A 27,393-nucleotide genomic window follows, 5' to 3' on the forward strand; every position below is an offset into this window, starting at 1 on the left:
TACGTAAAGGCTGTGCCGGTGTATTGCAACGGCATTCAGTGGCTGTCTTTGCCTGATGAAAGCGGAACTAGGCCCCTAGGAAGCAGTCCCGACAATCCCGGAAAGTCGTGCGGCCATATCAAAGAAAACGTGATAAATGCTCAAAGCGGCATTTACTGGATTCATCCAGATCCGCCGCGGTCCGCTTACAAAAGCCCGTTTCAGGTAAAACGATACCGTATGATCATACGGTTCTGTATCTTGCGGTAGCGGGACATATAGCTGGCATGAATAGATTTACTGTGAAATGAGCATCGATGGCGGCGTTGCAAATCAACCGCCCGAGTGGATCACGCCTGCTGGTTCCTTACTAACCGTTGAAGAAAGAAAATTTGGGACTGTCGACGTAAAAGCCACCGATCCTGTTAGTAAAACGTTCTGTGATGAGATCGGATTTCTCCGCATTCTCCCTTCTTTAGGAAAACAAAGGACTTTATTATGTGCTTCCGAAATCTCAGAAACTTCCGACTGGATTTAAATTAGATCCTGCAAAGGGAACAATTTTCGGCACGGCCGCCGACGTCAGCGAGAATACGAATTATGACTTCTCGATTCAAGCCACCGATATTCACGGAGCTATCACCGATCGAAAGTTCAGTATTTTGATCACCACTCCTTACGTTGCAGGAAATAAAAAGTTCGTGTCCAGCGGATCGACCGTTCAGTTCGTGGTACCCAATGGCGTGCCCTCTCACCAATATCCGCTCACCATTAAAATTTGGGGCGCCGGTGGCGGAACAGGTGCGGAAAGTACGCGCGGTGGAGGCGGCGGCTTTTCAAAAATAAGTATGACGTCGGGAGTTACAGCAGGTAAGGAAATCACGCAGAGGAAACGTAAGCATTTCAGCTTTTTATGTAGGCGACACGCTGCTTGTCACCGTTGGCGTCAAAGGATCCAACGGCGTGTCGCGTTGCGGTGGCGGAGGCGGAGGCGGTTCGTGCGTCAGACGAAACTCTGATAATTTTCTTATAGTTGCAGCCGGTGGCGGCGCCGGAGGTGCCGGAGCTCATGTGCAGAGCGGCGAAGGAGGAGTCGGCGGTGGTCTTACAGGTGGAAAGGGCAGCACGGACGGTTGCACTGGAAACCAAGGCGGTAGCGGTGGAACGCAGAACGGTCCCGGTTCTGGGGGTGACAGCGGGCGCGGATATTCGAGGGGACAGTCGGGGCAAGGACAGAACGGCGGTCACGGTGGAGGTTTTTCGGAGATTGCCGGAGGAGCTGCTGGTGGATTCGGATGCGGACGAGGCGGCACGTCCGGCTGCGTTAACGGCGATGGAGGCGGCGGGGGCGGGGGCGGCGGGCTCTACGGCGGCGGCGGCGGCGGTGGAGGATGCCACGGGAGCGGCGGTGGAGGTGGGTCGGGCTTTTTTGCCAGCAGCTTCGGCACGGGAACGACGGCCTCGGGATCGGGAGGAAGCGCGGGAGGACGCGGTGATAGCGACTACACGGGGAGCTACGGAAATTGGGGGAACGATGGGTACGTTGTTATTTCGTGGTAGTAGGCCGACCTATTTCTTCTCGCGGGCCACTATAACTTGCTGCTATCTTCTTTCTTGGTGTTGGTTTTACTGCTCTGTTTTAGTATAAAGTGTTTTGCTCTTTGAAAGGACAGTATTTAGGCATGTGAAGTACAGTTCTGACCTGTGCATCTCATTTCTCCTCCACGGACTAAGGTGCGTGTAAAACATTTGCTGCAGACCTTGAATTTAACATCACGTGGGGTCTCGTTAAGTATTTTGCCAATTTTTTTGCTAGGTTTTGCACTAATTTGTTGGCACTTCTGACTTCCGAGGTATCCACGGTGCAGTACCCAAAAAGTATTTTTACAACATTTCATTGTGCAACATCAAAATTGCCGCCTCTCGTTGTTTGGAAGAACGACGCTGAGGAGACGTCATGACGCGCACGCGAGTTGTTTTTACGACAGCGTTTTACGATTAACATTTATTCAGATACAAAAAAATACATACACTCGCTATCGGACTCGTTCTGCCCTTCTATCTTCGGAGCCCCTCGCGCCACGCTTCCGTGCACCTAAAAAAAAAGAGTTAGTCACTGCCAAATAATCGTCGTACGTACCTGTTTTGTTGCGTCCGTATTAGCGTTATCCAGGCTACACCGCGTGGAGGTTCGGACGCTTCGTAGCCCAGGGAAGTCTTCGCAAAGCGATGACTCCCTTCCAAAAAGTTTCGGGTGAGTTGCTGCTTCATCGGCCCCCTCAATCAGTATCCGCCTGGACGAGTAGTCGGTCCCTAATACCGAGTCCCCCGGCGCGACGATACCTGACCGCATTGGTAAGCACAAGGCTAAGAACCAGGGCTTCTGAGTTGGAGAACGGCCGACCACTGTTTGTAGAGGCCGACAAGAAAGACAGTGCAATGCCGAATTGACTTCACCTGAGCCGGATCATCCTCCGTCTAATCGTGCCGTCGGGTGAGAAAAGTGCCGGCAACCAGACCGTTTTTGAACACCCCCTCCAAGCCGTAACCGCTCGAGCCTAGCGCAGTTCGTGCTTGTTGGCAACAATAAGACATCGGCGATCGTTTTGCCCAGTGCGCGTACCGAGGCCGAAGCCCCCCTTCGCCCTGCCTACAGGCTCCGGCACGGTAAAAACCGTGGGCCACGCTGATCCGCCAATCCAAACTTGCCTTTTGCCTTCCCCCGAGCCGGTCCGTTCAAGGACGAGACGTGGCGAACCACGCCGCATCCACCCTCAGCCGCAACTGAAGGAAAATCGGTGTGCACTTCGTTTATGAACAGCGTAACCACGCCCAGCGTGGTCATTGGTCCGTTGCAATCACGTGGGGCTCGCCTAGCGTTCTGGTTGGTCGGTAACGTAGAGGCGCGAAACGAAAACCGGTATTCAAACCGGTTTTCGTTATTGATTGCATAACGATTCCGTTGGGTGGTGCAAGATTTCGCACTTTCATCGAAAGAAGATGGCGGAGAAAACGTGGTTCGACTACGCTTTTATGTAAGTCTTTTCCTTATTTCTTTCGTTATTTCGCCGCTCATTTTCGCGCGTTCGTCCCTTAGCGCGCTTTCGCTTCGTTCAAGATCGGCGAAATGACTGCAGAAAAAGCGCCGTGTGCTCGCCGCAACTCTTCGTTCAGCCTTTTCGTCTTCGCTGATGTCTTCACCGAGCTCCGTGTCCTCGGATAAGCCGCCTTTAGGTCAGTAAATGCAATCGCGCTCGTCGATTTCACTTATCGAGCCCATTCCTTAGACGAATCGCGTCAAACGGACGTTCAGCGCCCACCGCTGTCTTCATTTTTGGTCAATCCGCTCAGGAAAACGCCAATCGAATCGCCAGCGAAGCCAATAGAAGAATTTTCGAGCGAAAACGCTTTTGATGACATCATCGATAATGAAGAGCCTCGAGAACGAAATGTCCTTCTCATGTGGCGGAAAGAAAGGCCTGAATCTACTAATTAAATACGGTATTTGCTGACAGAACGAACGGTTGGGTTCCTCGAAGGTAACATAAGAAATTTGAAAAGCCTACGGGAAAGCGTCTCTAGGCATGTGAAATACAGTTCTCCCTACAACAGACACGCTGTGCATCTTATTTATTGAGGAGAAATAAGGTGCGTAACAGGTGCTGCAGACCTGGTTTAGTGAAGTACGGAACTGAGCATACGCCAATTTTCGCTAGGTTTCACAATAAAGACACCTCTCACCTTTGAGGTATCATTAAAACGAACGTGTGCAATCTTCCAACCCTTTTTTCCCTTTTTTTGCTAGAAAATAGGTATACAATAGTTCATTTGTGCAACATCAAAATTGCCACGAGCAACGATGTCTCAGCACTTTTCAAAGAATTTGAAATCACAACGAAGTTCCGGAACCTAGTCGAACCAGACGTCCGCTTCCAAGCTGCTACCATAGCCTTGGGACCATCTATGATGTGGTCCCTCTAAGACCGTGGAAGACGCAACGATGGAGCTTGTTGTGTTGTGTTACCGGGTTCAATTGGGAGATAAAAAGGGACCGGCATATCCGTTTTGACGACGCACAACGCTATTGGAGATAAGACACGGAACGGCGAGGGTCCCGAAGGCCGAGCTGGTGATCAATAAATCACGGTATCAAAGCAATACCCTGTTTTGACTGTCCCAGCACGCGAGAATAGCAGCTCTATAGTACGGTAACACGTGCGGTCCCCACGGGGTGGGATTAGAGTAAATAAATCGGTTGGCTCGCTCTGTACGAAAGTCAACAGCAGGCGTGCAATGAAAAGAAAGCGATGACGCGAGTTCATCTGTTTAGCGAGATAAGCAAATATTTAGAGGTCACACGGTGCCGTGTATAGCCAGTGGATTTAGGGCCTATTAATCAGTCTGTCTCCACACGGAGCGGCAGAGCCTGTACGTACTAACCTGTAAGACTTCTTAGTGTCAGGCGAGAAGATGGTTTCTTTTGGCGCGACTCGTTATCACTTCTTTGCCGTGATTGTGGCTTTGGCAAGTGGGATATCTTCCGAAAAAGAAGAAGAAAGCCCTTCCGAGTCGCTTTCCGACGAGACTCCAATGCCGGTAAGCAAAGAGGTGCGCACATCTGTGGAAAAGTCGCCGTGTTCAAACAAACTGGAAAATTTGCGTGATAAAGTGTGCGATTTGGAGATCACAGGTACTCGTGGTTGTATACACAGCTCAGTTTCACTGACTTTAGTCTAACTGCATGCATGTCTCAGGGGTCTTGATGTTCGACTACGTAAAGGCTGTGCCGGTGTATTGCAACGGCCACAAGTGGCTGTCTTTGTCTGCGGAAAGCGGAACTAGGCCCCTAGGGAGCAGTCCCGACAATCCCGGAAAGTCGTGCCGCCATATCAAAGAAAACGTGATAAATGCTCGAAGCGGCGTTTACTGGATTTATCCAGATCCGCCGCGGTCCGCTTACAAAAACCCGTTTCTGGTAAAACGATACCGTACGTATGATACGGATCTGTATACATGTATAGCTGGCATGAATAGATTTACTGTGAAATGAGCATCGTTGGTGGCGCTGCAAATCAACCGCCCGAGTGGATCACGCCTGCTGGTTCCTTACTAACCGTCGAAGAAAGAAAATTTGGGACTGTCAACGTAAAAGCGACCGATCCTGTTAGTAAAACGTTCTGTGATAAGATCGGATTTCTCCGCATTCTCCTCTCTGTAGGAAAATGATAGATTTTATTATGTGCTTCCGAAATCTCAAAAGCTTCCAACTGGATTTAAATTAGATCATGTAAAGGGAACAATTTTCGGCACGGCCGCCGACGTCAGCACGAATACGAATTATGACTTCTCGATTCAAGCCACCGATATTCACGGAGCTTTCACCAATCGAAAGTTCAGTATTTTGATCACTACTCCTTACGTTGCAGGAAGTAAAAGGTTTGTGTCCAGCGGCTCGATCGTTCAGTTCGTTGTACCCAATGGCGTACCCTCTCACCAATATCCGCTCACCATTAAAATTTGGGGCGCCGGTGGCGGAAAAGGCGCGGGAAATAGGCCAGGTGGAGGCGGCGGCTTTACGAGAATAAGTATGACGTCTGGAGTTAAAGCAGGTAAGGAAGTCGTATAGAGGAAATGTAGACACTTCAGCTTTGTATAGGCGACACATTGCTCGTCACCGTTGGCGTTAGAGGATCTAACGGCGTAACGTATTGCGGTGGCGGTGGCGGAGGCGGTTCGTGCATCAGAAGAAGCTCTGATAATTTTCTCATAGTTGCAGCCGGTGGCGGGGCTGGAGGGGCCGGAGGTCGGAGTGGGGACGGAGGAGCCGGCGGTGGTCTTACAGGTGGAAGGGGAACCACGGACAGTTGCAGTGGAAAACAAGGCGGTGGCGGAGGAACGCAGAGCGGTCCCGGCTCTGGGGGTAGCAGCGGACGCGGATATTCAACGGGACAATTGGGACAAGGACAGAACGGCGGTCACGGTGGAAGTTTTACGCAGATTTCCGGAGGAGCTGTTGGTGGATTCGGATGCGGACGAGGTGGCACGTCGGGCTGCGTTAGAGGCGATGGAGGTGGCGGCGGTGGGGGCGGCGGGTTCCACGGTGGAGGCGGTGGCGGTGGAGGATGCTACGGGAACGGCGGTGGAGGTGGTTCAGGCTTTTTTGCCAGCAGCCTTGGAACGGGAACGACGGTCTCGGGATCGGGAGGAAGCGCGGGAGGACGCGGTGATAACGACTACACGGGGAGCTACGGAAATTGGGGGAACGATGGGTACGTTGTTATTTCGTGGTAGTAGGCCGACCTATTTCTTTTCGCGGGCCACTAACTTCAACTTGCTAGTATTGCTGCTAACGTTTTTCTTGGTGTTGGTTTCACTGCTCTGTTTTAGTGAAAAGTGCCTTTGCTCTATAAAGGACAGTATTTAGCTATGTGAAGTACAGTTCTGACCTGTTCATCCCGAGGTATCCACGGTGCAGTACTCAAAAAAGTATTTTACTTGTTTTTGCTTGAAAGCAGGTATACAATATGTGCAACATCAAAACTGCCGTGAGCCACGACGTCTTAGCACTTTTCAAAGAGTACGGCGATTCCTTGACCTCCGCCAATGCACGCCGAACCAATGGCATAACGTCCTTGAGTTCTTTGCAACTGATGAACCAGATGAGCAGAAATTCGCGAACCGGATGCAGCCAAAGGATGACCGAGAGCAATGGCACCTCCATTACAATTCGTCTTCTCTCGATCGAGTCCCAGCTCCTTCTCAACAGCAAGATACTGGGGAGCAAACGCCTCATTGATCTACAAACACAGCTAATATTAATTAATTAATTCCTCTCTAAGAATAGATAAGGTTCTTACATCTACTAGTGAAATGTCATCTAAGGAGAGCCCCGCCTTTTCCAAGACGCCGCGAATGGCCGGAGCAGGACCAATTCCCATAATTGTCGGATCAACGCCCGAAACGTGATAAGCAACGACACGAGCTAACGGCTGCAAGCCGTGTCTTTCAATGCTCGCCTCAGAAGCTAGGATAACCGAACCGGCGCCGTCGCAGATTCCCTAACAAGAGAAAGGTTTTATCTTGATCGTCAAATTGCGTTCTCTTACAGACGCATTTCCTGCCGTCACTGTTCCCGTTTTCGAAAAGACAGTTGGTAGGGCTCGGAGACTTTCGATGTTTGTCGCTGGACGAGGATGCTCGTCCGTCGTCATCGTCTTCTTCTTCAGTTCAATTGGCGCCATTTCCGCTTCAAAGCGTCCAGCATCATTAGCTACAGAATTACATCCGTTACGATGGCAACGACCTAATTATAATTATCAGCATTTGCCTTCTTTCCAACGGGTCTGTGACTGGAGAGCGTACAGGTCACAGTCTTCCCGAGAGATTTTATAACGCTCAGCTAGATTCTCTGCCGTGACTCCCATGGGCATATCAACGTACGAATCACGCAATCCAGCCCACAGCACATCAACGAGCTAGAAAGAAAGATAAGGCAATCTAGATCTATGGATGGGGATTTCTTTTCCACCTTCATATCATGGCCAAGACGGACTCCAAATCGGCTAGTGAATGTAGCAAAAGGTGCCATACTCATGTTCTCCGTTGCTCCGGTGAGAACCACGTCCGATTCCCCAAGAGCAATTTCCTAGGAGTTTTTCCATTACACGAGTCCAATTTTTAATTATTTAATTAATTAAAAAATAATTAGCGTGCTTCACATTACTACAAGAACTCACGTGAGCACCGCTGATAATTGCCTGAAATCCAGTACCACACAATCGGTTTATGGACAGAGCGTTGACTTCGACGGGAAGGCCACACTTGAGACCGACATGACGAGCAAGATAGGCAGCGTTACTCGAAGACTAAAATATGAACTGCAGCCTGCGACTGTTTCGGAAATGAGACCTACTTGAATAACGTTTCCGAATATTACTGATGATACCGCTTCGAGGGGAACTTTCCCGGCGGCCAAAGCAGCTTTGGCTGCATGGACTCCAAGATCTGTCTCTGTTACGTTCTTTAGAAGACCGCCAAAAGCTCCGAATGGAGTCCTTTTGGCAGCAACAACGAAAACTCGTCTTGTTGCCATTTCTGCGCGTGCGCACTACTTGTTTACGTCACGCCTCTTTACTAGTAATACTATACTACGCAACAATTCATTCTCTTCTGTGCACTTTTTTATTCATTTGCAAGGCCTTTTTATTTTTGTCGATACGTGCGTGTAGGTCGCTCGATTTGCGCGTGCGCCTTTTTTCATTCCGGGAAGTTTGCCACGTTGACGGCACGTTCCCCGGATCGACACGCCAAGATCGATAGAAAAAGCGAAGAAACCCCACCGCAATGAACATTTTTCGACTAGCCGGCGATCTATCTCACCTTCTCGCTATCCTAATTCTTCTCGTTAAGATATGGAGGTCGAGATCGTGTGCAGGTGAGCGTCCTCGAACTTTTTTGCGACATTGTCGCTCTTTCACTCGTCGTGGCTCGTTGCAGGCATATCGGGTAAAAGTCAAATATTGTTCGCGATGGTCTTCACGGCGCGCTATCTCGATCTGGTGACGAATTTCATCTCGGTCTACAACACGACGATGAAAATCGTCTTTATCGTGTCCTCCTACGTCACCGTCTATCTCATCTACGTGCACTTCAAGGCGACGTACGATTCGAATCACGACACCTTTCGGATGGAATTCGTCGTCCTTCCTACGGCCGGACTCGCCGTTCTCGTCAATCACGACTTCTCAGTAATGGAGGTTCGTTCTCCTTGACGTGTGTACGTGTAGAGGGGGTGGGGGAGAGAGATTATTGTATGTATGAGAAAGTACGTGTAAGAGGAGAGAGATTATTGTATGTGTGAGAGAAAGAGAGATGAAGAGAATATCCTGAGTAGAGGGGTTGCTATAGAAGCAGGAAATAGAATCTACCATAATGGAATCATCTAAGAGACTTTAGCTTGGGTAGCATGTGTCCAAGGGGATTATCTATAGTCTACGTGTTAAAAGATGATTCCGTGCTCAGTATACTACTCTTTGTACCTGCAAATTGTCTATAACAGTGAAATCGATTTTCTTTCTTTTCTATAGATCATATGGACGTTTTCAATCTACCTTGAATCGATGGCCATTCTTCCTCAACTGTTCATGGTCTCCAAGACGGGCTCAGCCGAGACGATTACGAGCCACTATTTGTTCGCGTTGGGCGCGTACAGGGCAATGTATCTCGTCAATTGGATATACCGCTACTATACAGAAGGCTTCTATGATTTGATTGCAATTGTAGCCGGTGCGGTTCAAACCGCCTTCTACTGCGACTTCTTCTATCTTTACATCACAAAAGGTTTATAAGGATTTGGAAATCAAAAATTGAATTTTCTAATCGATGCTTCTGTTTTTCTTTTTCTGCAGTTCTTCAAGGCCAGCAATTACAGTTGCCGGCGTAGACTCTGCTGCGTGTGTGTGTATAAGATAAACAGGCAATCGCTCTTTCTCTTCTGTTTGTGTGTCGGCTTTTATTCCTCGTGAACTCTCGGTTGGTGTAACATTCGGGCGACGCTGTAGTAGTCGAGCGCACGCTAGCGAACTCTCAAAAACGGGTGTGAACTGTGTGAACGGAGATCGGAGGCGACCATGGAAAGCGATCGCACGCTTCGCGCGCGACCGACCGTCGTCGCCGTCGACGAGAAAAAGGCCCTCCGACGTCAATTGAAGACGATCGTCAAGCGCGACGCGTCTTCGTGGACCGAATTGGAGCGCGAACTCGTCGCCGAGTGTCCTAGCCTCGTTCGCGACATCGAGCGCGGCGTCGACAAGTGGATCAGCGCAAAGCGACGAAAACTCGAGGTGAAAAAACGAGAAAACCAAGAAACGCCGTTAATTTCCTATCCGGGAAGTGCAGGTCCTAGACGACGTGGACGTCATCGAATCGAAAAGCAAGAAACTCGCAGACGCGTTTCGCGAAGCGAAATCGCTCGTCGTCTATACGGGAGCGGGCATTAGTACGGTAATAAATGTAAATAGTTCGTTACTAAGCGTACACGTTTACCAGTGTGCTCTCCTTCTCAAGGCGGCGTCGATTCCTGATTATCGAGGACCAGATGGAATCTGGACGAAATTGGCTCGAGGACAAGCGATCGGGTAATTTAATTAAATTTTTAATTAATTAAATAATTTGTGATAGTGGGCGTATTCGTATCATACATTATACATATACGATTACGCGTTTTTATAGGACTGTTGATCTTACGAAAGCCGATCCCACGTTCACTCACATGTGTATTGCAGAATTGTGGAGACGGAAACGAGTAGGGAAGATTGTGTTATAGGAGAATTGAGTTTTAACATTGTGAGTTCTTTTCTAGATTAGTCACGTTGTTTCGCAAAACTGCGATGGCTTGCATCTTCGAAGTGGACTTCCTCAGTCAGCCTTGTCAGATGTCCACGGCAACATGTATATTGAGGTAAGATACTATAGGTAATTCTAAATAATGATTAATTGCTTCTTTTTTTAGGTCTGTACAAATTGCTCTCCTCATCGCCAGTATTTTCGTTGTTTTGACGTCACCGGACGCACGTCGTTAAATCGTCACAACACGGGGAGGCTGTGCTGCGAGTGCGGTTCCAAACTTCGCGATACAATCGTGCACTTTGGGGAAAAGGGCATTTTGGAGATGCCTCTCAATTGGGCTGGAGCCATCGAGGCAGCAGATGAGGCAGACACAATTGTCTGTCTTGGAACAAGTCTAAAGGTAAATGGTTTTGTATCACAGCACGTTCCATAGGATTGATCTGTTTTCTACCCTAGGTGTTGAAAAAGTATGGATGTCTTTGGCGAAGAGGCAAGGGAAAACGACCCAAGCCGCGTCTGTACATCGTCAATCTTCAGTACACGCCTAAAGACTCTCAAGCCGAGCTGAAGATCAGTGGTATGCATTTGAAGCCCACTAATCGTAGTCAGATCTATAAACGTTTTTTTGCAGCTCATTGCGACACGGTGATGATGGCAGTAGCCAGAGAGCTGGACGTGCACGTACCAATCTACGACAGGCAAGCGCAAAAAAACGGAGACACTGAAGGGCGTCTTGGCATTTCCCTATTTCCTATCTCTCCAGATCCAATGATCCTATCTATGATCTTGCTACGCCTACAGCACACGATGCAACGCGATGCTTACCAAGCCGCAATAGGGAAAGCATCGAGCCAGAGGACGGACTCAAGAAAGAAGTCGAACAAGAAGAAACGGCGCCCGGATGGTACGGAAAAGGAATGCGTAAAGGTAGAAAGCGAAAACGCACGCGTAAACCGTAGCGAATTAATCAATCAATTAATTAATTAATTAATTAGTATCCCATTATTAGTTTTCTAAAGAGACTCCTATTCGTTACCAACCCCGCTCGCAAACTATAAACGTACGTTTCTTTGTGTCCGACGAATTCTAGTCTTCGAAAAATTGCTCTTTCCTTTTCGCCGCCGCCGCTTTCCGTCCACGGAACGACGGCGTCGCTCGCGAAATACTGGTGCCGTCGTCGACCCCAGAAAGTGAGCGTCGCGAGTCGAATTCGTCGCGTCGTCGCGTCGCAGCCGAGTTCGCCGACGACGCGACGAAAGAAGTAGCTGAGAACGATTAGCGTGAGGGTCGAGGCACTTGCCGCCGCTACGCTCAGCCACAGCGTCGATTTTTCGATCGCGTTGCGGCTGTACCAATACGATATGGGCCCGATGAGCGCGAGAACGCTGCCCACTTGAATGAGTTTGAGTCGAGAGACGAAGCGGAGGTGTCGCATCCACGGGTTGCGGTAAAATACGACGAATTCGTCGGTTTTCGTAACGGTGCACGCGATTTGCCTCGCTGCGACTAACCGAGGTCGAACGAGTACACATCGGGCCAAATAGAGCATTTCGAAGCGTCGATAGAGCGCGCGGTGTGAACGTCACTACGAAGTGAACCACCCCGGATATAATCGAAGGTGCCGTAGGCGATGTTCGCGTAATGGCAGCCAGTAAAACGTCAAGCGAAGCCGAAGACGCCGACGTGTACAAAGTGAAGCTAATATGTCTTGGTGACAGCGCCGTCGGGAAGTCGAAGTGAGCGAAAACGCGTGTTCTCTCACGAAAACGGTCACACTTATTTACTTTCGTCTGCAGACTCGTCGAACGCTTTCTAATGAACGGATAGTAAGAAAGCGCTTTTTTTAGTTCGCGCGACGACCAAATCGCTCCTATAGCCAACCGCGCCAGCAATCGACTTTCGCTCTCACTCGATTCAAGTATAATACGAAATTCAAGGGGAAGCCAGTGGAAGTCGGTAGGGGAGCGACGACACGTGATCCGGGAAATTCATTTTTTGACGTCAAAGTGTTATAGATATTTGGGATACTGCGGGACAGGAGAAGTTTCAGACGATGCATGCCGTCTACTATCATCAAGCTCACGCCTGTGTCATGGTGAGACGGCAACGATGTGTTGCCTTCCTTTGTATTAATCTCTCTTGTTTAGGTTTTTGACGTCACTAGAAAAATTACGTACAAGAATTTGACGTCGTGGTATAAGGAATTGCGGGGTTATAGACCGGAAATTCCGTGCATATTAGTGGCAAATAAGATAGACGGTAAACGTGAAATGCTTCTAAGAGGCTTCGTTCTCATTCTATCCTTAGCTGACATGAGCATGACTCAAAAGGCTTTCAATTTTCCCAAGAAGCACAGGCTTCCGTTCTATTTTGTCTCCGCATCTGACGGATCTAACGTAGTCAAGGTAAGAAATACTGTACCAAAGGGTTAATACTATATGTAGAGACATTATCTCCTTGTATTCTGAGCCCTGGCCGTCCTGTGTGTAGGTATTTAAGGAGGCCATTAAGGCTGCTATCATTTACAAAGAGAAGTCGACGGATTTTGTAGACGAAGTCATGCGAGAGCTCGAAGTTAGTTACTGTGTTCATCGTTGTGAAAGCGCTGCAAGGCTTGGTCAGGTGTTTATAACGCGCGTTTATGTATAGGCTTTGGATGGGCTGAAGGGTGGCAGCAGTGCGACAAAGTCAGCCAGCTCTGAAACTTCCTCTGGTCAAGCGACTGCATTTGATTCACCGGAAGATACCCAGTGAGTACTTTGTCCTTAACAGGTTAGTCTTTTACTACATACGTGCTAAGCTCCATTTTTTTTATAATGACCTCCCGTTGTTACTATTATTGACTCGTTATTGTAATGATCTTCTCAAACTTCTCCCCGTTACCCAATCACGCGCCCTCGTCACACGCAAATGATTGAGTTGGTACTTCAATTGGGGGCTCCCTTATCCGCGCGAAGTTAATGCAAAATTGTGGCTTTACCGATTGTGCGAATATATTTACTACCACCATGGGGTATAGTAGTTCTACAAAATGAAATCATGCTTGTGAACGCAGTTCTCCCAACAAATAAATAGATAGGTAGATATAAATAGAGATTTAGACTATAGTTGATGTCGTTGATTGGGCATCATCTGTCTGGGTGGCAATCGTCCGGGTGTGTTGCGGCAAGGGCAGCTTTGCGGGAGCTGATCCGCCGCCGCCGCCGCGCGCTCTCACAAGAACATTAGGGCTGCCTGAACCAGAAGGAAGCCCAGTACTACTGACTTGCGTCCCGGAACTGCGCACCGATACAGCGCTGGCACAAGACTCCAGACTGGAAACGGAGCCTCTGAAACGGTACGTCAGTGGCGCAAGTTGGAGGGACGGGGTGCAAACTACCTGAAATCCTCTGAGCCGATCACCTCGTGGAAGAACATGATGGACGTTTTGTGCTTGTGTCGATGCTGCGGTGACAGTGGAGACACGGTGAACGTCCACTGCAAGATGTAAAGGCCGGGACCAATGCAGACATGGGACCCCTGAAAAAAAAGAAAAGTACATACAGGTAAACTCGACTTCAGATATACCAACCTACCTGCACAGACTGTCCCTCGGTGACCACAAGTACCTCTTGAACGGGCTTCGCGTGATCTGTATCAATTTGAGGTGCGTGTTCGACGAAGCCAAGAAACCAGCTTGGTTTGTCGACTTTTTGAAGGGGCATGCGCGAAACGACGAACGCTGCGTCGCCTGTGATGACGTCAAAATCCCACGTAATAACCGTCTCCGCTTCATTCACTTCAACAAAAATCTAGGCAGAAAGAAACAATAAATACGTAAGATATACGTTGATATATAAATATAACCTGTTTCGGATTTCCTTTTGTGACTACAGCCGACTCATAGTGAGCCTCAAAGGCAAGATCGTGATCGTCTTCTATGTATTGCTTGTAATGGCTCTTGGGAATCAATTTACCGCAAGGAATAGAACACTAAAGGGACCAATCAGTTCACAGTCACAGAGAGAAAGAATGGAGCTGGGTAAGTCAGAAAAATCCATTTACACTCTCTGAATTTCTTTACCTTGCATGGGCCGCCAAGAAAGTGGGGAATAAACTTGAATTGAACGAATTCGGACAGTCCATTCGGTTCCTCGTGATCGTTTCCCGCATAAATAACGATCTTCTTTCGCGTGTTTTCGTCGATGAAAGGATGAATGAGCGCCCAGATAATGGGAAAGATGCGCGGCGCGCGCACGATCAGGAGACGGCCCATCGTCTCGGGATAATTGTCCTTGATAATTTCGATGATGCGACGCATGGCAAAGAGACCGGGACGCCACAGGTGACGCATACCCAGTCCGTCCAAGTCACAAATGCAAGTCCACGAGCTAAAAAATTAAAAATTCCTCGTGAAAAATGATGTATATATATACAAATTCACGCGAAACGCTCACCAAATAGGTTTTCCCGTCAATGAGGTAGCCTCTTTAGTTCGTTGCAGGCCGTCCTCTTCAATGTGCAACAGCTGAAACAAAGAAGATGGCGATAAGAAATTTTATCTTTACAATATACATATGTATTAGATTACGTATTTCAAGACGCCTGTCTCCCCAAACGTCTTGAACAATCCCTTAATGTCCATGTGACCAAGTCGTAGAACATACAAGGGACGATCCTCTAGAAAAACCCACCACCACCACCGAAAAAACGTTTTAATTCATATTAGTTCCCTTTGTATTAATACTTACCCTTGTCATGATGGTGCCAGCCACCGGCGAAGTAGTCAAGCAATGGTTGAGGAATTTCCCACGTGTCCAGCAAGCGATCGACTTGGTACTGCTTGCGCCACGCCAAGGAACGCAATAGCATGTCTTGAGCCTAGAATAAGACAGTAAGCACGTTGAAAATGATTCGACTCTGTTAGGTATTGCTAGTGCAGGTCTTCCAACCGAAATACACACACCTTGTCTATGTTGAAATCTCTGGCGCGGAGGAATCTCAAGAGAACGGCGTCATCAGGAAGCTAGACGAGAAAACAGAAACTTAGCTCTGAAGACGTCAAGAGACTCGTTTTTTTGAGGGGCGCACCGATTCCACGTGACGTGCTCCAAGACCCTGACGAAACTGCAAAGATTGCGGTCAGACAAAGAAAGTGGACCAGGGACGACCTCGCGCGTATATCACCTTAATGAGTTCACTTTCTTGAAAGGGATCGAGTTCTCCGAGAAATCGCTCGATATAATCACTGTCGATCTTATTCGCACCCGAACCGGGCGACACGTCCTTTCTCTTCCTCTCCTCGTTTGCACTATCGCTCCTCTGAACTTTTCCGCCGCGACTCTCCTTTTGGATCGCTTCGGCTGCAGGAACGGCATTCGTAGCGGGAGTGACAGCAGCAGCAGAAGGCGGATCCTCGAACGGCGCAATGTAAGTTCTTCCCTCGTGAATAACTTCCTGGATGTAATGTTCCATAACTTCTTTTCCCTGTGACGAGAAGCAGACTTAGACTCTCGTCTATATTTAATTTTATTCGACTGACCTTTTTGATATTGGATGTGTATTGTTTCATGGCCAATTTCTCGACGACACTTTCGAAGCCGAAAAACGACTTCACCTCCAGACTTCCCTCCTGTTCGAAACACGTCCAATTGGGATTCTCCGGATGAACCTGGGGGAAATAAAAAAAAATAAAGGAACGACAGTTAGATCTTCTATTGGATTAAGAAAAAAAAGAATTTGACGATAGACCAAACAAGAAACAATACTGTCTCGAGCCTAAACGCGCTCAATTAATTAATTAAGAAATCCCACAAAGTTCCACTACTAGGCGTGACGTCACACGCGTCTCCTTCTCGAATATCTCACCGAATAGACGCAGTTCTCCTTCACGCTGATTCGCGACGCCCACGTCTCATTCCACGCGACGATTTTCAACGTGCGAGCGCGTCGATCGAGCGTGTTTCGCTGCATGAAATGAAGACAATCGACGCCGGCGACCTTTTTAGAAACGCAAACGCGACGTGAGCGTCGTCTCTTGCCACCCCGCCCGCGCCGCGGCTGACCTTTTTGAGAAGAAACGGCGCGTCGATCGCTAAACGACATCGCCGCTCGACCGTGCGAACGGCTCCGTCTGCGCTCGTCTCTTCGAACGTGATGTCGCTTCCCAGAAAGGCGGGAATGAGCGGGCTCGTTGGGAATCGGCGCTCGTAGGCCTGTGAATAAGAGAGAACGGGTTTGGGACGCGTTCGTTTGCGCGAAGAGATGGTGAGATCACGCGCTCTGTTTGGGTCCTTTCCTTACCGCCATCGCTATCTCGAACGAGTGTTTGTAGACTCGGATGGGAGACACGTACGTGCCAACCATTCTTTCTGTTGACAGTCGAGCCTCTCGGTTCGAGCCTACGAAATGCCGTAGTGGGAGATCCCGGACATCGGGAGATACGGGAATGAAACGTTTCTACACTCTCCCGACTGTATGTTCATCTGTGTTCATTTAGCATTCGAACAAGTTCTCGAAAGAGTAAGTGAACGTTCACGTGCTTGTGGCAAGCCGAAAAAATTGTGACAAAGCACCAACGAATTTAAACTACCAACGTAAAAGAATCTCGATCTGCCTGTTCATTCATCCATCTCGCTCTTACGTTTCCTACCCTTTCTCTTCGTTCTCGTCCACTTTTCTCTCAGCAGGGCCTTGAAACCGGCCAAAAAGTAATTATCGTCTATCATCTGCAGCAGTTCGGGATAAGGTCGAGGCCAATAAACAAGCGAAACGAGCTGCTCTGGATAGGCGTCCCTTCCGTGAACACCGCACCAGTTGCAATCGACGAGAGAAACGGCTCCGTCTTCAGAGACGGCGATGCTTTCTTGGACAAACTTACCGTGCACGTATTTGTTGTCGTGCAGCTCAGCGACGATGCTTTCCAAGCCGGCTAAGATTTTGCTCCGGACGCTCTCCGCGGGAACTTTAGCAGAAGCCAGTACGTCGGCCAAGAGAACTCTTTCTTCCTTGTGAAATATGGTCACAGCGAATGATGGGTTCTCAGGTGGGTGGCTTTCAGTTTTGGCAACTGGTGCCAGTAGAGAAACGTCCGGAAATTCCGATTTCTCGTCTCTAGACCGAATCGATGCTCGAAACTTGACGATAAACGATTCTTTTCCATTGGAGGCGTAGTAAAGAGACGGTGATACGCATCCGGTGTATTGTAATTGCTTTCCATTTTCATCCTCGGGATGAAAAGCGGGAGAAAGGAACCTAGGAGTTGACGCCAAAAACACGGTCATTTCGTCATACAGCTGCCCCACAGCCTCGACAATCTGAAGCAAAATCTGAGGAGAAGAAAAGGTCAACGGCTAGTTCAACAAACACTATAAAGATATTTACCGTAGCCAGATCAGCAAGGCAGGACATGACCGTACAAAGAAACGGTTCCGCTCCCGTGTGCCCAAGTGTGCCGTCTGGATAAGCAGTGACGCCTTTCATGGAGATAAAGAACTCCTTGCCGACGACTCCCCACTCGGCTACCAGACAAGGCCAAGCGTAGCTGCACGCTAAAAAAAAGAGAGACGATCATCACCTAGCTCATTACCAAGCCGTTATTTATTATTACCTTTGATAGACGACCTGTATCGTCCTATCTTCTTCTTCATCTCGATTATACTCCACTTGTAATAATTCGTCACTTTGGTCATCGAATACGGTGTCGAAATGTTTTGAACTTCGAATATGAGAAGCGGCGCGACGATCATATCTCCAGCGACCGGAGCGGAGAGTATGCGCAGCATGATCGTGTCCGCTCGTCCGATCGTCTGCGAGGTGCCGTCGGAAAATGAACGAACGACGGGCCTTTTGTGTCTGAAGAGAACGTCCTTTGCCGCTGGACGTTTCGTGGCGAATATTGCCGAAATCGCTTCTCCCAAATCGAGGCAGACTTCCTCGTGCTTTCGAACGTTGTAGACTTTCTTTACGGCCGCTTTCAGATTGGCCATTTCCACTTCGTCCTTGATTTTGCGCGCGGCTCGAGCGAAGAACGCCGAGGAGAATATTCCGGCTGGATGAGGAGAGAAAACGGGCTCGGTAAAACGCTTCGCCTTGACGACAGAGGTGGGCGCCATTCGTCGTTTCCGATTAATTTCCCGGAAAAGGGTAGTACTAGAGGGCCAATGTGAAGCCAATGAAATCATCTTGACTTTTTCTCCTAAAATTAATTAAATAGAGGAAGTCACACGTGACATAATGACAGATTAATTAAACCTGATTTAAATTCATTTTTCACCACAACTTTCAAGTAAACGAGATCGGACACGACAGGTTGAGAAATCAGTCCATCAGTGATCAGACAAAAGTAGAACCCCTGGTCGCTTTCCCGAACGCGATCGAAAACCAGCTTGGGTCCGGTAACATTTCGAATTGACGTCAGCGTCGAATCGGCATCGACCAGAACGTCGTTTTTCACCGGTCGTTTCCACCATTCGAAATCGAGCGATTTTCCCGCCGTTGAAGCGGCTTCGCATTCGATTACGAAACGTTCGCCTTCGACTACTTCCGCACTCGACGTCTGGTCGACTATTCGTACAGTGGCGTCGTCGTGGGACATGTTTTCGCGCGGCGTGATCTCGGTCAACTTTCGTGCTTCTTAGCGCGCGTCCGGATGTTTACTGACGAGTTCGCCGACGAGAAGCGACGCGTCTTTCTGACGCAAACGCTCGACGACGATGACGATGCTCCTTTTTCCGTTCGTGCACAGCTCCCGCGCCGATCGGCTCTCCTCACGGCGAGCAGCAAAGCGCTGCAATCGACCCAACTCCTGCAGAAGCAGAAACAACGCGAATCGGCTCAACAAGATTTCCTCGAGCGCAGGACGGGTTTCGAACGTCGCATGCAGGCGTTTTCGGCTCGACGAGAGCTCGTCGACGAACGTCGCGACGCCCTAAAAAATCACGTTGAAAAATTCGATCCCTTTATGCGCGAGAAAGAAGCCAGACGTCAAAAGGCAGTCATTAAGTATCAGACCGAATCTAGGACGCGTCTTAGTAAGGAAGAAGAACTAAAGATGCTTTTGAATGAAGTCGATATCCTCTCTGTCAAGAACGAACGTTTGAAGCAACGTCTTATCGAACACGAAAAATATGACGATTTTTTAGAAAGGGTAGCTGACAGAGTGCAAAGCCTTAACTGGGACTACGTCGAATTGGGCGTAAATGGAGTTCTCAGTCGATATGCGACTCTCAAGGAAACAAACGTGGACCTGAAGAAACGTCTGTTGCTGCTGTCGAATTTGTATGAAAAAACGAGGCGTCGACGTGAGATGTTGACGGAGGAGCGCCTGAAACGGCTAGCTTCGTGGAGTAGTCGCGTTTCCACGTACCAAAAGGAATTGGGTGCACGAGAGCGTGCGAACGTTACGCTCGAAGAGCGTGTGCTCGAACGAGAACGAGACTTGAGACAGGGAAGACGATTGCTTGGGCAAATCTGCATGGCCGTGGAAAATATCAGTCAGAGATGCAGGCGTGCCGGTGCGCCGACAGGAAGAGGCGGTGAGTTTGAAAAACAGCTGTCTCGCATTGAGAAATTTATTGAGGAGAAGAGCCGTCTGTTGGCTCTTTCAGCGGCTTCAACTGTGCATTCCTCTATCAGAGGAGAAAAGAAGGTCAGGGTTAATAGTGCCAAGCCAAGGAAACCTGATATAAGAAAAGTAGGATTTCGAAGGGTTCAGTCTGCGAGGAGGCACAATGACAGACTATCCTAGGCATACTATCTTCAAAAAATACCGTTTATGTGTGAAGCACGCTACTATACTTTCGTTGGTTCTCACCATAGATATGGTCTCACGTGAGAAGAGTACTTTGAGACCACAATATAGAAAGGAGGAAAAATGGCCACATACAACGTTAGCCCGAGCGACAAATCCTTCGCTAATTCCTTTGCTTTGTGTAACGAAAGCGGGCACCTGACTTATATGACTCTGATATACAAACAAGCCATTCAAAGCGTCAGCAACATATTTGCGTCACAAGGCCACTCAGCGATTTGGCTCACTTTTGCTTTGATTATTCTGCTTGGAAACTTCCTTGTTTTGGCGTGGCGTTGCACGCGACCGAGAGAGCAGAAGTTCGCTATTGGCTCTATATTTGTCATCAATCTCGCTACATCCGACTTTCTATTTGGAGCTTACATGCTCTTCTATTTGCTTTTGCTCAATTATTCGTGTCCTCAAATAGCCGAACCGAAGTACGCAACCCTCATGATAGCCCTTTGTGACATATCCGGCATAATTGAAACGATGAGTGTGGTCCTGTCCGGCTTTGTCGCTGCTACTATTGCTGTCTACTACGCAACTGTTGTGTTCAGCAAAAACTCGTTTTCGACCCAGTGCTGCACGTTTACTCGAACAAAAGTGGTGGCTCTTCTCATCGTTGAATGGATCTTGGCTGCTGTGACAGGAATGGGTCTAACAATACCAGTCCACGGCAGTGCCAACTTCTACACCACAAAACCGCAGCTTGTCTACGAGGTCGACCCTCTCAGCGGCGAGCTGGTGTCCAAAAACGAGACTATTTCTGCTGTTCAAGGTCTCGCCTGCCTCTCTATCCTATCCGCTCTTCCCTACTTTGTTAATGCTCAAGGAAACATGCACAATCCTGCAATTGCCGCTCACATTGTCTTTCTTCATTTCTGTGGTGCTGTGGTTGCCCTTGTTGCTATCTTCATTGGAGTGGCTGCTCTTTTGTACACTGGCATTGTCATTAAAATGATCTGGATGTCGAGTGGGAAACGATCTCAGCTTTTTTCAGCTTTGGGTCTCGGACTTCGACTTATTGCAATAGCAATAATCAATGTTGTTTGCTGGATAGCCTTCTTCTTCCTTACCTTGTTCGTATCAAATCACAATTCAGTTTATCAAGGGTTGATCATCCTTTCAACAACAGCCGTTTTAAATCCTTTCTTACTTACTATATTGACTAAATCTTTTAGCAAGACAATGAAATCTTTTGTGATAAGACTTCGATTCAAATTAGGACGAGCGATGCGTCTCGAAGACATTCTATCTGAAAGTGAACAAGCTGCAATTGCTACATATGTACCTACTGACAGTCTGGATGACTAAATAAAGGGATGCACTTTTTTGCAGTAAATATTGATTACGGGAATGCGCGTCACGTGGTCGTGTCATACAAAGGCGTCATGAACCGTGAAAAAGCTTCTCAGGCTGCGTCGGCGACATCGCGAAAAGGCAATTGGAGGCTTTGGGTTGGATCGCTCGATGCCCGGGTCACCCCTGAAACGCTGAGGCAGCACTTTTCTGCCTACAAATCGTTCATTAGATCCGTAGTAGTAAAGCCCACGCGCGGCCGTTCTCAGAAATTTGCTTTTGTGTTCTTTAATGACGAAGCGGCCGCCAGGGGAGCTCAACTTGCGCTGGATGGAACAAAGCTCCTAGAACAGACAATCAAAGTCAACATCGGTCCGAAAGGTAGGTGATAGGCGCGGGGACTTTGTTCCCAAATGCACTAGAAACATTGTTAGGGACCAATGTAATGATTTGAGTTCGTCTCTAGATCCTAAACGAGTCGGTGAAAGAGCGGGTGATCAGCTAGAGGAGTAAGCTAGGGTAGAGAGCAGTTTTCAAATTTGATCACTAATTGCTGTTGGGAAATATAGTGACGACAGTGTTCAAGATGCTGCTTCTGCCGTTGAGCGGAGACTTGCAGTTCCCGGGTCCCAAATTGTGCAGCGACTACTGGACAGAAATGTCATCGAACCTTTGCTTGCTGACATTCCTGGAATTGAAATATCGTCTAACGTTTGCAGTGTCGAAAGCGAGTCGCCAAAAGTCGTAATTCATTTCAGAGGAAACGGGAGCGATGTTGAAACGGCTGTCGAGAAGACGGAAAAGCAGCGAGGACAAGTCCAGTGGTACTTTCGATCGTTTCAGAATCAGAAAGAAAAGAAGTGTCTGCAAAAAGGCGAGGCTGGACTGAAGAAGTTGGCTCGCCGTGCAGAAGTAGAAATGGATATTTCAAGAATTGCTACTGACGGAGTCCTCGAAGTGGCGTCTATGTCTCGCAAATCGGCAGAGTTATTTGAAAAGGCTATTGATGATTACGTCGACGATCATTTGCTGGTGAAGAAAACCTACGCGGCAACGGAGATGCAGCTGGAATTTCTGAAGAAATTGCGTCGCGAGGAATTCTCAAGACTCCAGAAGACCGGCTCACTGAAAACCGTCTCAAGCAAGAAGGGGCTACTGTTGGAGGGTCCTGAAAGAAAGGTATTGGAAACTTCAAAGCAGCTTGATGGCCTACTGCAAAGCTTCAGGGAAGAATCGTTTCACGTTGCATATCCAGAAAGAGCCTTCAATGCCGCTAAGGCGTTGTTCTACGATCTGCAAAAAGATTTGATGTCGCCCGTTGACAATGTCTTGGTTCATATTTTTCCGCCCGATGAATCTTTTCTGCCGCCTGCCAACTCCAAAGCGACGCTCATCGTGCTCGCTGGATTTAAGAGAACTGTTTCTGCTGTGAAAGACCTATTCAATGACTTGCCTAATCTGCTCGATCGCTTCAGCCAGTCAGTAGAAGTGTCTCCATTTCTTCAAACGAAAGTGCTCGAGAACCGGATTGCTTTGGAACGAGCTCATGACGTTGGTGTAGACGTGCGAGAAGCGGAAGTCTTCATCTATGCGACGTCGTCGGAGCGCTTTCAAGCAGCTGCAAGTGCCATAAAGGCACTGGTGCCCAATGAAGAGTCCTACGCGTGCAACGACGAATCTGCCATGGAAGCTCTCCTCGCAACGCATTGGGGTAAAGTTATTCGGATCGCTCAATCGTGCAACGTTTTCGCGGAGCGTGGCAATCCTATTCGAATTCGTGGTTCCGAACAGAAAGTCGTCGAGTTTCGCGCGGCGATGAATTCTTTAGTTCAAGAGATTCAATCGCGTGCTCACGGACATGATGCGTATACGCACGAGGATGAATTTGTGATGGAATCTCTCTGCACAACCGAGTGGCATCAAGTCGTTCAGCTTGCCCAATCATCTAGGGTATTCGCTGAGAGAGTTCGCCACGGCAAACGAATACGAATTCGTGGTCCGAAGAAAATGGTGGGAGAATTTCGCCACGCCTTGGATGCTTTGGCTGCCGAAATTCAATCTCAGTCGAATGTAAGAGGTGGCCAACGCAAAGCGTCATCGCCGAACGTGTTCAAGAAAGTTCTCAATGTTTCAGCCAGGTCAGGTGCGAACGTAAAAGCCGAAAATGCGGGATTGTTTCATGGTTATTTGCCTCATGAGAGCAGTAGCGATGATGAAGTGCCAACTATCCGTTTGAGGCTACCTAGCCGTTCTGCGACAGCAAGCCAGACAATTGATCCCTCAAGCGCCGTCGCCGCCCCCTTGGGTCATTTCCCAGCAGCCCGCAGGCTCACATCAGTTGGTGATGATGATGCAAAAGCGGCATCGGCCTCCGAACCGAAACGACGTCCACAGCCGCTCCGTGTTCTGAAGAAGTTTCCGTATGCCAGAGGGAAATACCTGGAAGTCTGCAACGGCAACGTCGCTGACGACATCGCCGACGTCATCGTCAGCGCAGCTAGCGGTGATCTCGAGCCGCAAACCGACTCCGCGCGTGCTATTCTCGAAATGGGTGGTCCGTCGTTGGAGACCGAATGTCGTCGGCACGTTCGTACGCACGGTCTGCTTTTGAGCGGAAGTGTCGTGACGTTGAGCAGCGGCAATCTCCGATGCAGACACGTCGTGCACGTCGTCGTGTCCGGAACGAAGTTTGATTTGCAGATGAGTCTTCGCAAGTGCTTCAGCGCCGTCGAATTGGTCGGAGCGAAGTCGATATCTCTGCCCTTGCTGTTCGACGACAAAGTCTTGTCCGTCGAGAAGGGTTACGAGGTCATGCTGGAAGAGATTAGGAGCCGACTGAGTGCGGCATGGATGACGTGCATTAATCGCGTACGTCTCGTCGATTCGAATTCGTCCCTAGTGAGAGTCGTTGCTTCGATCTCCGCTGTGCCGGCTGCTGTGCCACTGTCGTCTCAATGGAGTCAGGATGCCGAGTGGCAGTATCAAGACGACGACGGCGTCTTTTACTCCTTCAATCTCACAGTCGCTCAGCAACTCGAAGACGCGTTCACTGTGTTCCCGATCGGCGAAGTGGAGATCGACGTCAATGGAGTGAGTTGGGCTTTCGACTTTTCTGCCGGAACTCGGCGAAATGGTGTGACTGGTGAAGTGACGTCGATTCGAAGATATGTTCCCAATGCGCAAAGTCAGCCGAAATCAAAGGCGAACTGGTATTTCCAGGACGATCGTAAGCGATTTTGTCCCTACGATGCGACGGCTTCTCAAGTGCTTAACGACGCTTTTCTGCGTGGCAATTTAGCTCCCAAAATCACCGTAGGATCGTTTATGTATCAGGTCGACTTGAGCGACATGACTCAGACAAACCTGACTACAATGAAAGTCCGCAAGATTAAGCGAGATCCAGTTTCTTCTTCTGATATGCCAAAGAAATCAGCCACTGTGCTACCGGAGCCGGAGGTTTCGTCGTCGTCTTCTGCGACAAGTTTTGGGTCGAGGATGAGGCAATTGTTTTTTTCTTTTCTCGGCGACGAAGAAGTAACGGAGACCGTGACCATCGCTCCCGACGCAGGATTCGCGCTCGATCAACGTATGAGAGAGTTGGCAGCAAAGAAGAAAGTCGAATTGTCGTTTTCCTGCAACAACAAGAAACTGTTGATTAGAGGAGCGAAATCAATTGTTAGCGAAGTTTGCAGCGGTATCCAGGTATAACGTTGACTTTGGTGCATCGAGGTACTACCACGTCTTTTTCTCAGAGCATGATCATCGAGCACCTTAATCGTGTCGCGGATCGTGCTGAAACGGTCACGGAACCACCTGAATGGGAAAGTCAGACCGAAAGGGTTGAACTGAAGCAGGTTCAGCGTTGGTCCCAAGAGGCAACTCGAATAGAGGAACTGATGAGGGAGTCCATGCCTAGGGTAGGGGAGAGACGCGCATGTCACTCGTGTACATGCATTGTTTTCTCAGATCCAAATATTGCGAATTGACAGAATACAAAATCAATGGCAGTGGGAGCAGTATGAGCACCAACGAGAGCGAATGTGGCGTAAGAATGGTGGCGTCACAAACGAAAAGCTACTCTTTCACGGCACGCGTTCAACCGATCCCAAGCGCATCTACAAAGGCGAAGAGGGATTTGACATGCGCTTCAGCAGCCCGGGCTTGTGGGGTCAGGGCAACTACTTCGCCCTAAAGGCGAGTTATTCCGACTCGTACGCGTATCGTTTACCTAACGGATTGAAGCAAATGTTTCTCGTGAAAGTCCTTGCTGGCGACAGCGTTGAATTGAAACCGGACAGCAGCCTTCGCAAGGCACCGGGGAAGGGTCGAGGCAGCGGTGGCGTCGATTTTGAATACGACTCGGTGAGCGGAATAACGCAAGACTGTCGAGTGTACATAACGTACAAAAACGACAAAACGTATCCTTTCTATCTTGTCACTTATGTGTAGACCTCAGACCCTGAGACCTGTCGTGTCCGAGTCATTGTGTTAGAAGTGTCATTGTGTTAGAATGTGTCATTGTGTTAGGATTGGGTTGAGCAGCAACGGTATCTCTCATCAGTGCACGCCGCAGCTGGACGCAGCGCTGTTTTGCAGCAGACTGAAATTTCCCACGATCAAATTCATAGTTATTTAATCACGCCATCAGGAGGTCACATGCTCAGTACTCACGTCTTGTTGCTCAACAAAACTGCGGAATAGCAGTGCAATCACTGCAATGCTAACGGTCGCTCTCGTTCTACTGTATGCTGCATCGGCCTCCTGTAAGCTGATCTGGTCTAATCCACCGGGGCCCCAATTCACGGACGAGGAGAAAGCTGCTCAAGTGAAGAAAGGTAGCACCTTGATCCAAAGAATTGTGTCTAGCTTCAACGCGAATGCTTCGACGTACACAATCGAACCGGGAGACTATCGCTGGCCGTTGCCAGCGAACCCCTCCGTCTCGTACCAAGTCGTTTTCTCCGATCTTCATCGATCTTCGACCAATCCCTTCGCTATACGCGCATACGGCGTTACGTTTTGGCTCACTGTAAACGCCAACGTTACTTTCAGAAACGGCACGATACCGAATTTTCCACTTACGAGAGGAATTATCTTTCTAAATTGCTCGAATATTCATCTTTACGGTTTGACCGTCGACAGCGATCCTCGAGGCGTCATCGAAGGCAAAGTCGTACAAGTCGATACCAATCGTAATCGTCTGCAACTTCGTCTTTCCCTGGGCTCCTTCTTTCAGCCGTTTCGAAATCCTGAGACCGGTGACGCTTCGGGCAACTTTCTGCGTTTTCTTCCCTACAAAGGCGACGGAACGTTTATGACACCCCTGTACGGTTTCCAAAAAAACAGAGGTCTCTATCTATCAAATCTCACCAAATTAGACAGCAACAATACATTTTACGCCTACTTACGAAATACAAAGCTTCTCAGCACGACAATGACCTCGTCGTGGAAGCAAGCATACGGAAGTCAAGGAGTCTTGGAACCGAACGACGGAATAAGTATTATCTACTCCGGTACGTTTATGTTAGAGTTAGATAATTGCGAGAACTTGACAATAGACAGCGTGACCAGTCACGCTGCCAAGGGCAAGATATCTATGACGGGAGGCGAAGGAGGACATCTCATACGCAACTATTCCTCAATGCCTCGACCACATACGAATCAATTATACGGGGGAGAAGGGGGCATGGTGAATGCCTTGCGACGAGGCCCGACGTTCGATTCGATTACCATTCGAACGTCGAGCGACGACATCATGAATTTTCACGGCTACTGGGGCTACGTTAGTAGCGTGCAAAACGATCAGGTAGTGTTTGTAAAGTCGTCCTTCAATGCGAGGAGCACTGCCCTCCTACGTCCGGGTGATAGAGCGATATTTTATAACATGAGTACTTTTGCTATACTAGGAACGGCAGCAGTCGTGAAAGCCTTGGCGATCAACGTCATTCAATTCAATCGTACGACAGGTGTATTTAATCAGAGCATCGCCTATTTTC

At 48.7% G+C, this 27,393-nt stretch overlaps 9 protein-coding genes across 13 annotated transcripts; 6 read left to right on the forward strand and 3 right to left on the reverse strand.

Moving 5' to 3' along the window:
* The first annotated feature begins 2,956 nt into the window (after positions 1 to 2,956).
* LOC136200279 (uncharacterized) lies at positions 2,957 to 6,412 on the forward strand. Of its 4 annotated transcripts, none has more exons than XM_065990647.1 (9): positions 2,957 to 3,014; positions 3,077 to 3,213; positions 3,267 to 3,627; positions 3,696 to 3,727; positions 3,785 to 4,669; positions 4,734 to 4,954; positions 5,014 to 5,142; positions 5,198 to 5,588; positions 5,636 to 6,412. In XM_065990647.1, exons 5-9 carry the CDS (start codon positions 4,450 to 4,452, stop codon positions 6,268 to 6,270), a joined length of 1,596 nt encoding a protein of 531 aa, XP_065846719.1. In that variant the 5' UTR covers positions 2,957 to 3,014; positions 3,077 to 3,213; positions 3,267 to 3,627; positions 3,696 to 3,727; positions 3,785 to 4,449; the 3' UTR covers positions 6,271 to 6,412. The 4 variants fall into 4 exon arrangements, with proteins under 4 accessions (XP_065846719.1, XP_065846720.1, XP_065846718.1 ...); XM_065990648.1 differs by having other exon boundaries at positions 3,792 to 4,669; XM_065990646.1 differs by having other exon boundaries at positions 3,267 to 3,518; positions 3,577 to 3,727.
* A 54-nt stretch (positions 6,413 to 6,466) lies between these two features.
* Positions 6,467 to 8,074, reverse strand: LOC136200280 (3-ketoacyl-CoA thiolase, mitochondrial-like). The gene is made up of 7 exons (XM_065990649.1): positions 7,892 to 8,074; positions 7,716 to 7,844; positions 7,508 to 7,624; positions 7,307 to 7,454; positions 7,086 to 7,249; positions 6,837 to 7,037; positions 6,467 to 6,776 (listed from the first exon to the last, which is right to left on the reverse strand). Exons 1-7 carry the CDS (start codon positions 8,069 to 8,071, stop codon positions 6,540 to 6,542), a joined length of 1,176 nt encoding a protein of 391 aa, XP_065846721.1. The 5' UTR covers positions 8,072 to 8,074; the 3' UTR covers positions 6,467 to 6,539.
* Positions 8,075 to 8,261: 187 nt separating this feature from the next.
* Positions 8,262 to 9,538, forward strand: LOC136183812 (ER lumen protein-retaining receptor 2-like). The gene is made up of 4 exons (XM_065970583.1): positions 8,262 to 8,413; positions 8,476 to 8,735; positions 9,066 to 9,318; positions 9,387 to 9,538. Exons 1-4 carry the CDS (start codon positions 8,323 to 8,325, stop codon positions 9,419 to 9,421), a joined length of 639 nt encoding a protein of 212 aa, XP_065826655.1. The 5' UTR covers positions 8,262 to 8,322; the 3' UTR covers positions 9,422 to 9,538.
* A 62-nt stretch (positions 9,539 to 9,600) lies between these two features.
* Positions 9,601 to 11,431, forward strand: LOC136183810 (NAD-dependent protein deacetylase sirtuin-7-like). Of its 2 annotated transcripts, none has more exons than XM_065970580.1 (9): positions 9,601 to 9,821; positions 9,877 to 9,990; positions 10,045 to 10,115; positions 10,210 to 10,282; positions 10,340 to 10,438; positions 10,490 to 10,726; positions 10,783 to 10,903; positions 10,958 to 11,024; positions 11,090 to 11,431. In XM_065970580.1, exons 1-9 carry the CDS (start codon positions 9,609 to 9,611, stop codon positions 11,283 to 11,285), a joined length of 1,191 nt encoding a protein of 396 aa, XP_065826652.1. In that variant the 5' UTR covers positions 9,601 to 9,608; the 3' UTR covers positions 11,286 to 11,431. The 2 variants fall into 2 exon arrangements, with proteins under 2 accessions (XP_065826652.1, XP_065826653.1); XM_065970581.1 differs by having other exon boundaries at positions 9,877 to 9,981; positions 11,090 to 11,429.
* A 477-nt stretch (positions 11,432 to 11,908) lies between these two features.
* Positions 11,909 to 13,199, forward strand: LOC136183811 (rab-like protein 2A). The gene is made up of 8 exons (XM_065970582.1): positions 11,909 to 12,062; positions 12,123 to 12,152; positions 12,203 to 12,282; positions 12,342 to 12,421; positions 12,474 to 12,585; positions 12,634 to 12,731; positions 12,817 to 12,900; positions 12,976 to 13,199. Exons 1-8 carry the CDS (start codon positions 11,968 to 11,970, stop codon positions 13,078 to 13,080), a joined length of 684 nt encoding a protein of 227 aa, XP_065826654.1. The 5' UTR covers positions 11,909 to 11,967; the 3' UTR covers positions 13,081 to 13,199.
* Positions 13,200 to 13,294: 95 nt separating this feature from the next.
* LOC136183808 (SEC14-like protein 1) lies at positions 13,295 to 16,729 on the reverse strand. The gene is made up of 15 exons (XM_065970578.1): positions 16,609 to 16,729; positions 16,371 to 16,520; positions 16,174 to 16,305; positions 15,848 to 15,976; positions 15,493 to 15,792; positions 15,397 to 15,432; positions 15,272 to 15,331; positions 15,057 to 15,186; positions 14,897 to 14,985; positions 14,763 to 14,833; positions 14,390 to 14,696; positions 14,173 to 14,298; positions 13,902 to 14,117; positions 13,706 to 13,845; positions 13,295 to 13,655 (listed from the first exon to the last, which is right to left on the reverse strand). Exons 1-15 carry the CDS (start codon positions 16,669 to 16,671, stop codon positions 13,424 to 13,426), a joined length of 2,181 nt encoding a protein of 726 aa, XP_065826650.1. The 5' UTR covers positions 16,672 to 16,729; the 3' UTR covers positions 13,295 to 13,423.
* Positions 16,730 to 16,777: 48 nt separating this feature from the next.
* Positions 16,778 to 18,932, reverse strand: LOC136183809 (uncharacterized). Its single transcript, XM_065970579.1, has 4 exons — positions 18,559 to 18,932; positions 17,915 to 18,502; positions 17,689 to 17,855; positions 16,778 to 17,633 (listed from the first exon to the last, which is right to left on the reverse strand). The coding sequence occupies exons 1-4, from the start codon at positions 18,899 to 18,901 to the stop codon at positions 16,926 to 16,928; spliced, it is 1,806 nt and encodes a 601-aa protein (XP_065826651.1). The 5' UTR covers positions 18,902 to 18,932; the 3' UTR covers positions 16,778 to 16,925.
* A 23-nt stretch (positions 18,933 to 18,955) lies between these two features.
* LOC136184121 (coiled-coil domain-containing protein 42 homolog) lies at positions 18,956 to 20,066 on the forward strand. The gene has a single exon (XM_065970965.1). The coding sequence runs from the start codon at positions 18,956 to 18,958 to the stop codon at positions 20,051 to 20,053; it is 1,098 nt and encodes a 365-aa protein (XP_065827037.1). The 3' UTR covers positions 20,054 to 20,066.
* Positions 20,067 to 21,420: 1,354 nt separating this feature from the next.
* LOC136183813 (uncharacterized) lies at positions 21,421 to 26,042 on the forward strand. Its single transcript, XM_065970585.1, has 5 exons — positions 21,421 to 21,778; positions 21,864 to 21,906; positions 21,967 to 25,099; positions 25,150 to 25,314; positions 25,364 to 26,042. The coding sequence occupies exons 1-5, from the start codon at positions 21,421 to 21,423 to the stop codon at positions 25,844 to 25,846; spliced, it is 4,182 nt and encodes a 1,393-aa protein (XP_065826657.1). The 3' UTR covers positions 25,847 to 26,042.
* Positions 26,043 to 27,393: the final 1,351 nt, after the last annotated feature.

The sequence above is a fragment of the Oscarella lobularis genome, chromosome 2 (assembly GCF_947507565.1).
Source record: "Oscarella lobularis chromosome 2, ooOscLobu1.1, whole genome shotgun sequence".
Taxonomy (NCBI): domain Eukaryota; kingdom Metazoa; phylum Porifera; class Homoscleromorpha; order Homosclerophorida; family Oscarellidae; genus Oscarella; species Oscarella lobularis.

Coding starts and splice junctions, on each gene's coding strand:
- LOC136200279 (XM_065990645.1), top strand. CDS start 4,450: ATGGTTTCTTTTGGCGCGACTCGTTATCACTTCTTTGCCGTGATTGTG. Junction 4,670..4,733: donor GTGCGATTTGGAGATCACAG/GTACTCGTGGTT, acceptor TGCATGTCTCAG/GGGTCTTGATGTTCGACTAC. Junction 5,143..5,197: donor ACGTAAAAGCGACCGATCCT/GTTAGTAAAACG, acceptor TCCTCTCTGTAG/GAAAATGATAGATTTTATTA.
- LOC136200280 (XM_065990649.1), bottom strand. CDS start 8,071: ATGGCAACAAGACGAGTTTTCGTTGTTGCTGCCAAAAGGACTCCATTC. Junction 7,038..7,085: donor TGACGGCAGGAAATGCGTCT/GTAAGAGAACGC, acceptor TTCTCTTGTTAG/GGAATCTGCGACGGCGCCGG. Junction 6,777..6,836: donor ATGACATTTCACTAGTAGAT/GTAAGAACCTTA, acceptor CTGTGTTTGTAG/ATCAATGAGGCGTTTGCTCC.
- LOC136183812 (XM_065970583.1), top strand. CDS start 8,323: ATGAACATTTTTCGACTAGCCGGCGATCTATCTCACCTTCTCGCTATC. Junction 8,414..8,475: donor GAGGTCGAGATCGTGTGCAG/GTGAGCGTCCTC, acceptor GGCTCGTTGCAG/GCATATCGGGTAAAAGTCAA. Junction 8,736..9,065: donor ACGACTTCTCAGTAATGGAG/GTTCGTTCTCCT, acceptor TCTTTTCTATAG/ATCATATGGACGTTTTCAAT.
- LOC136183810 (XM_065970580.1), top strand. CDS start 9,609: ATGGAAAGCGATCGCACGCTTCGCGCGCGACCGACCGTCGTCGCCGTC. Junction 10,116..10,209: donor GCTCGAGGACAAGCGATCGG/GTAATTTAATTA, acceptor GCGTTTTTATAG/GACTGTTGATCTTACGAAAG. Junction 10,283..10,339: donor AATTGTGGAGACGGAAACGA/GTAGGGAAGATT, acceptor GTTCTTTTCTAG/ATTAGTCACGTTGTTTCGCA.
- LOC136183811 (XM_065970582.1), top strand. CDS start 11,968: ATGGCAGCCAGTAAAACGTCAAGCGAAGCCGAAGACGCCGACGTGTAC. Junction 12,063..12,122: donor AGCGCCGTCGGGAAGTCGAA/GTGAGCGAAAAC, acceptor TTTCGTCTGCAG/ACTCGTCGAACGCTTTCTAA. Junction 12,732..12,816: donor ACGGATCTAACGTAGTCAAG/GTAAGAAATACT, acceptor TCCTGTGTGTAG/GTATTTAAGGAGGCCATTAA.
- LOC136183808 (XM_065970578.1), bottom strand. CDS start 16,671: ATGGTTGGCACGTACGTGTCTCCCATCCGAGTCTACAAACACTCGTTC. Junction 14,299..14,389: donor TTCTTGGCGGCCCATGCAAG/GTAAAGAAATTC, acceptor TGGTCCCTTTAG/TGTTCTATTCCTTGCGGTAA. Junction 14,118..14,172: donor CAAAAGGAAATCCGAAACAG/GTTATATTTATA, acceptor CTTTCTGCCTAG/ATTTTTGTTGAAGTGAATGA.
- LOC136183809 (XM_065970579.1), bottom strand. CDS start 18,901: ATGTCCCACGACGACGCCACTGTACGAATAGTCGACCAGACGTCGAGT. Junction 18,503..18,558: donor GAAAAATGAATTTAAATCAG/GTTTAATTAATC, acceptor AATTAATTTTAG/GAGAAAAAGTCAAGATGATT. Junction 17,634..17,688: donor GCCTTGCTGATCTGGCTACG/GTAAATATCTTT, acceptor TCTTCTCCTCAG/ATTTTGCTTCAGATTGTCGA.
- LOC136184121 (XM_065970965.1), top strand. CDS start 18,956: ATGTTTACTGACGAGTTCGCCGACGAGAAGCGACGCGTCTTTCTGACG.
- LOC136183813 (XM_065970585.1), top strand. CDS start 21,421: ATGCACTTTTTTGCAGTAAATATTGATTACGGGAATGCGCGTCACGTG. Junction 21,779..21,863: donor AGTCAACATCGGTCCGAAAG/GTAGGTGATAGG, acceptor GTTCGTCTCTAG/ATCCTAAACGAGTCGGTGAA. Junction 25,315..25,363: donor TGAGGGAGTCCATGCCTAGG/GTAGGGGAGAGA, acceptor TTGTTTTCTCAG/ATCCAAATATTGCGAATTGA.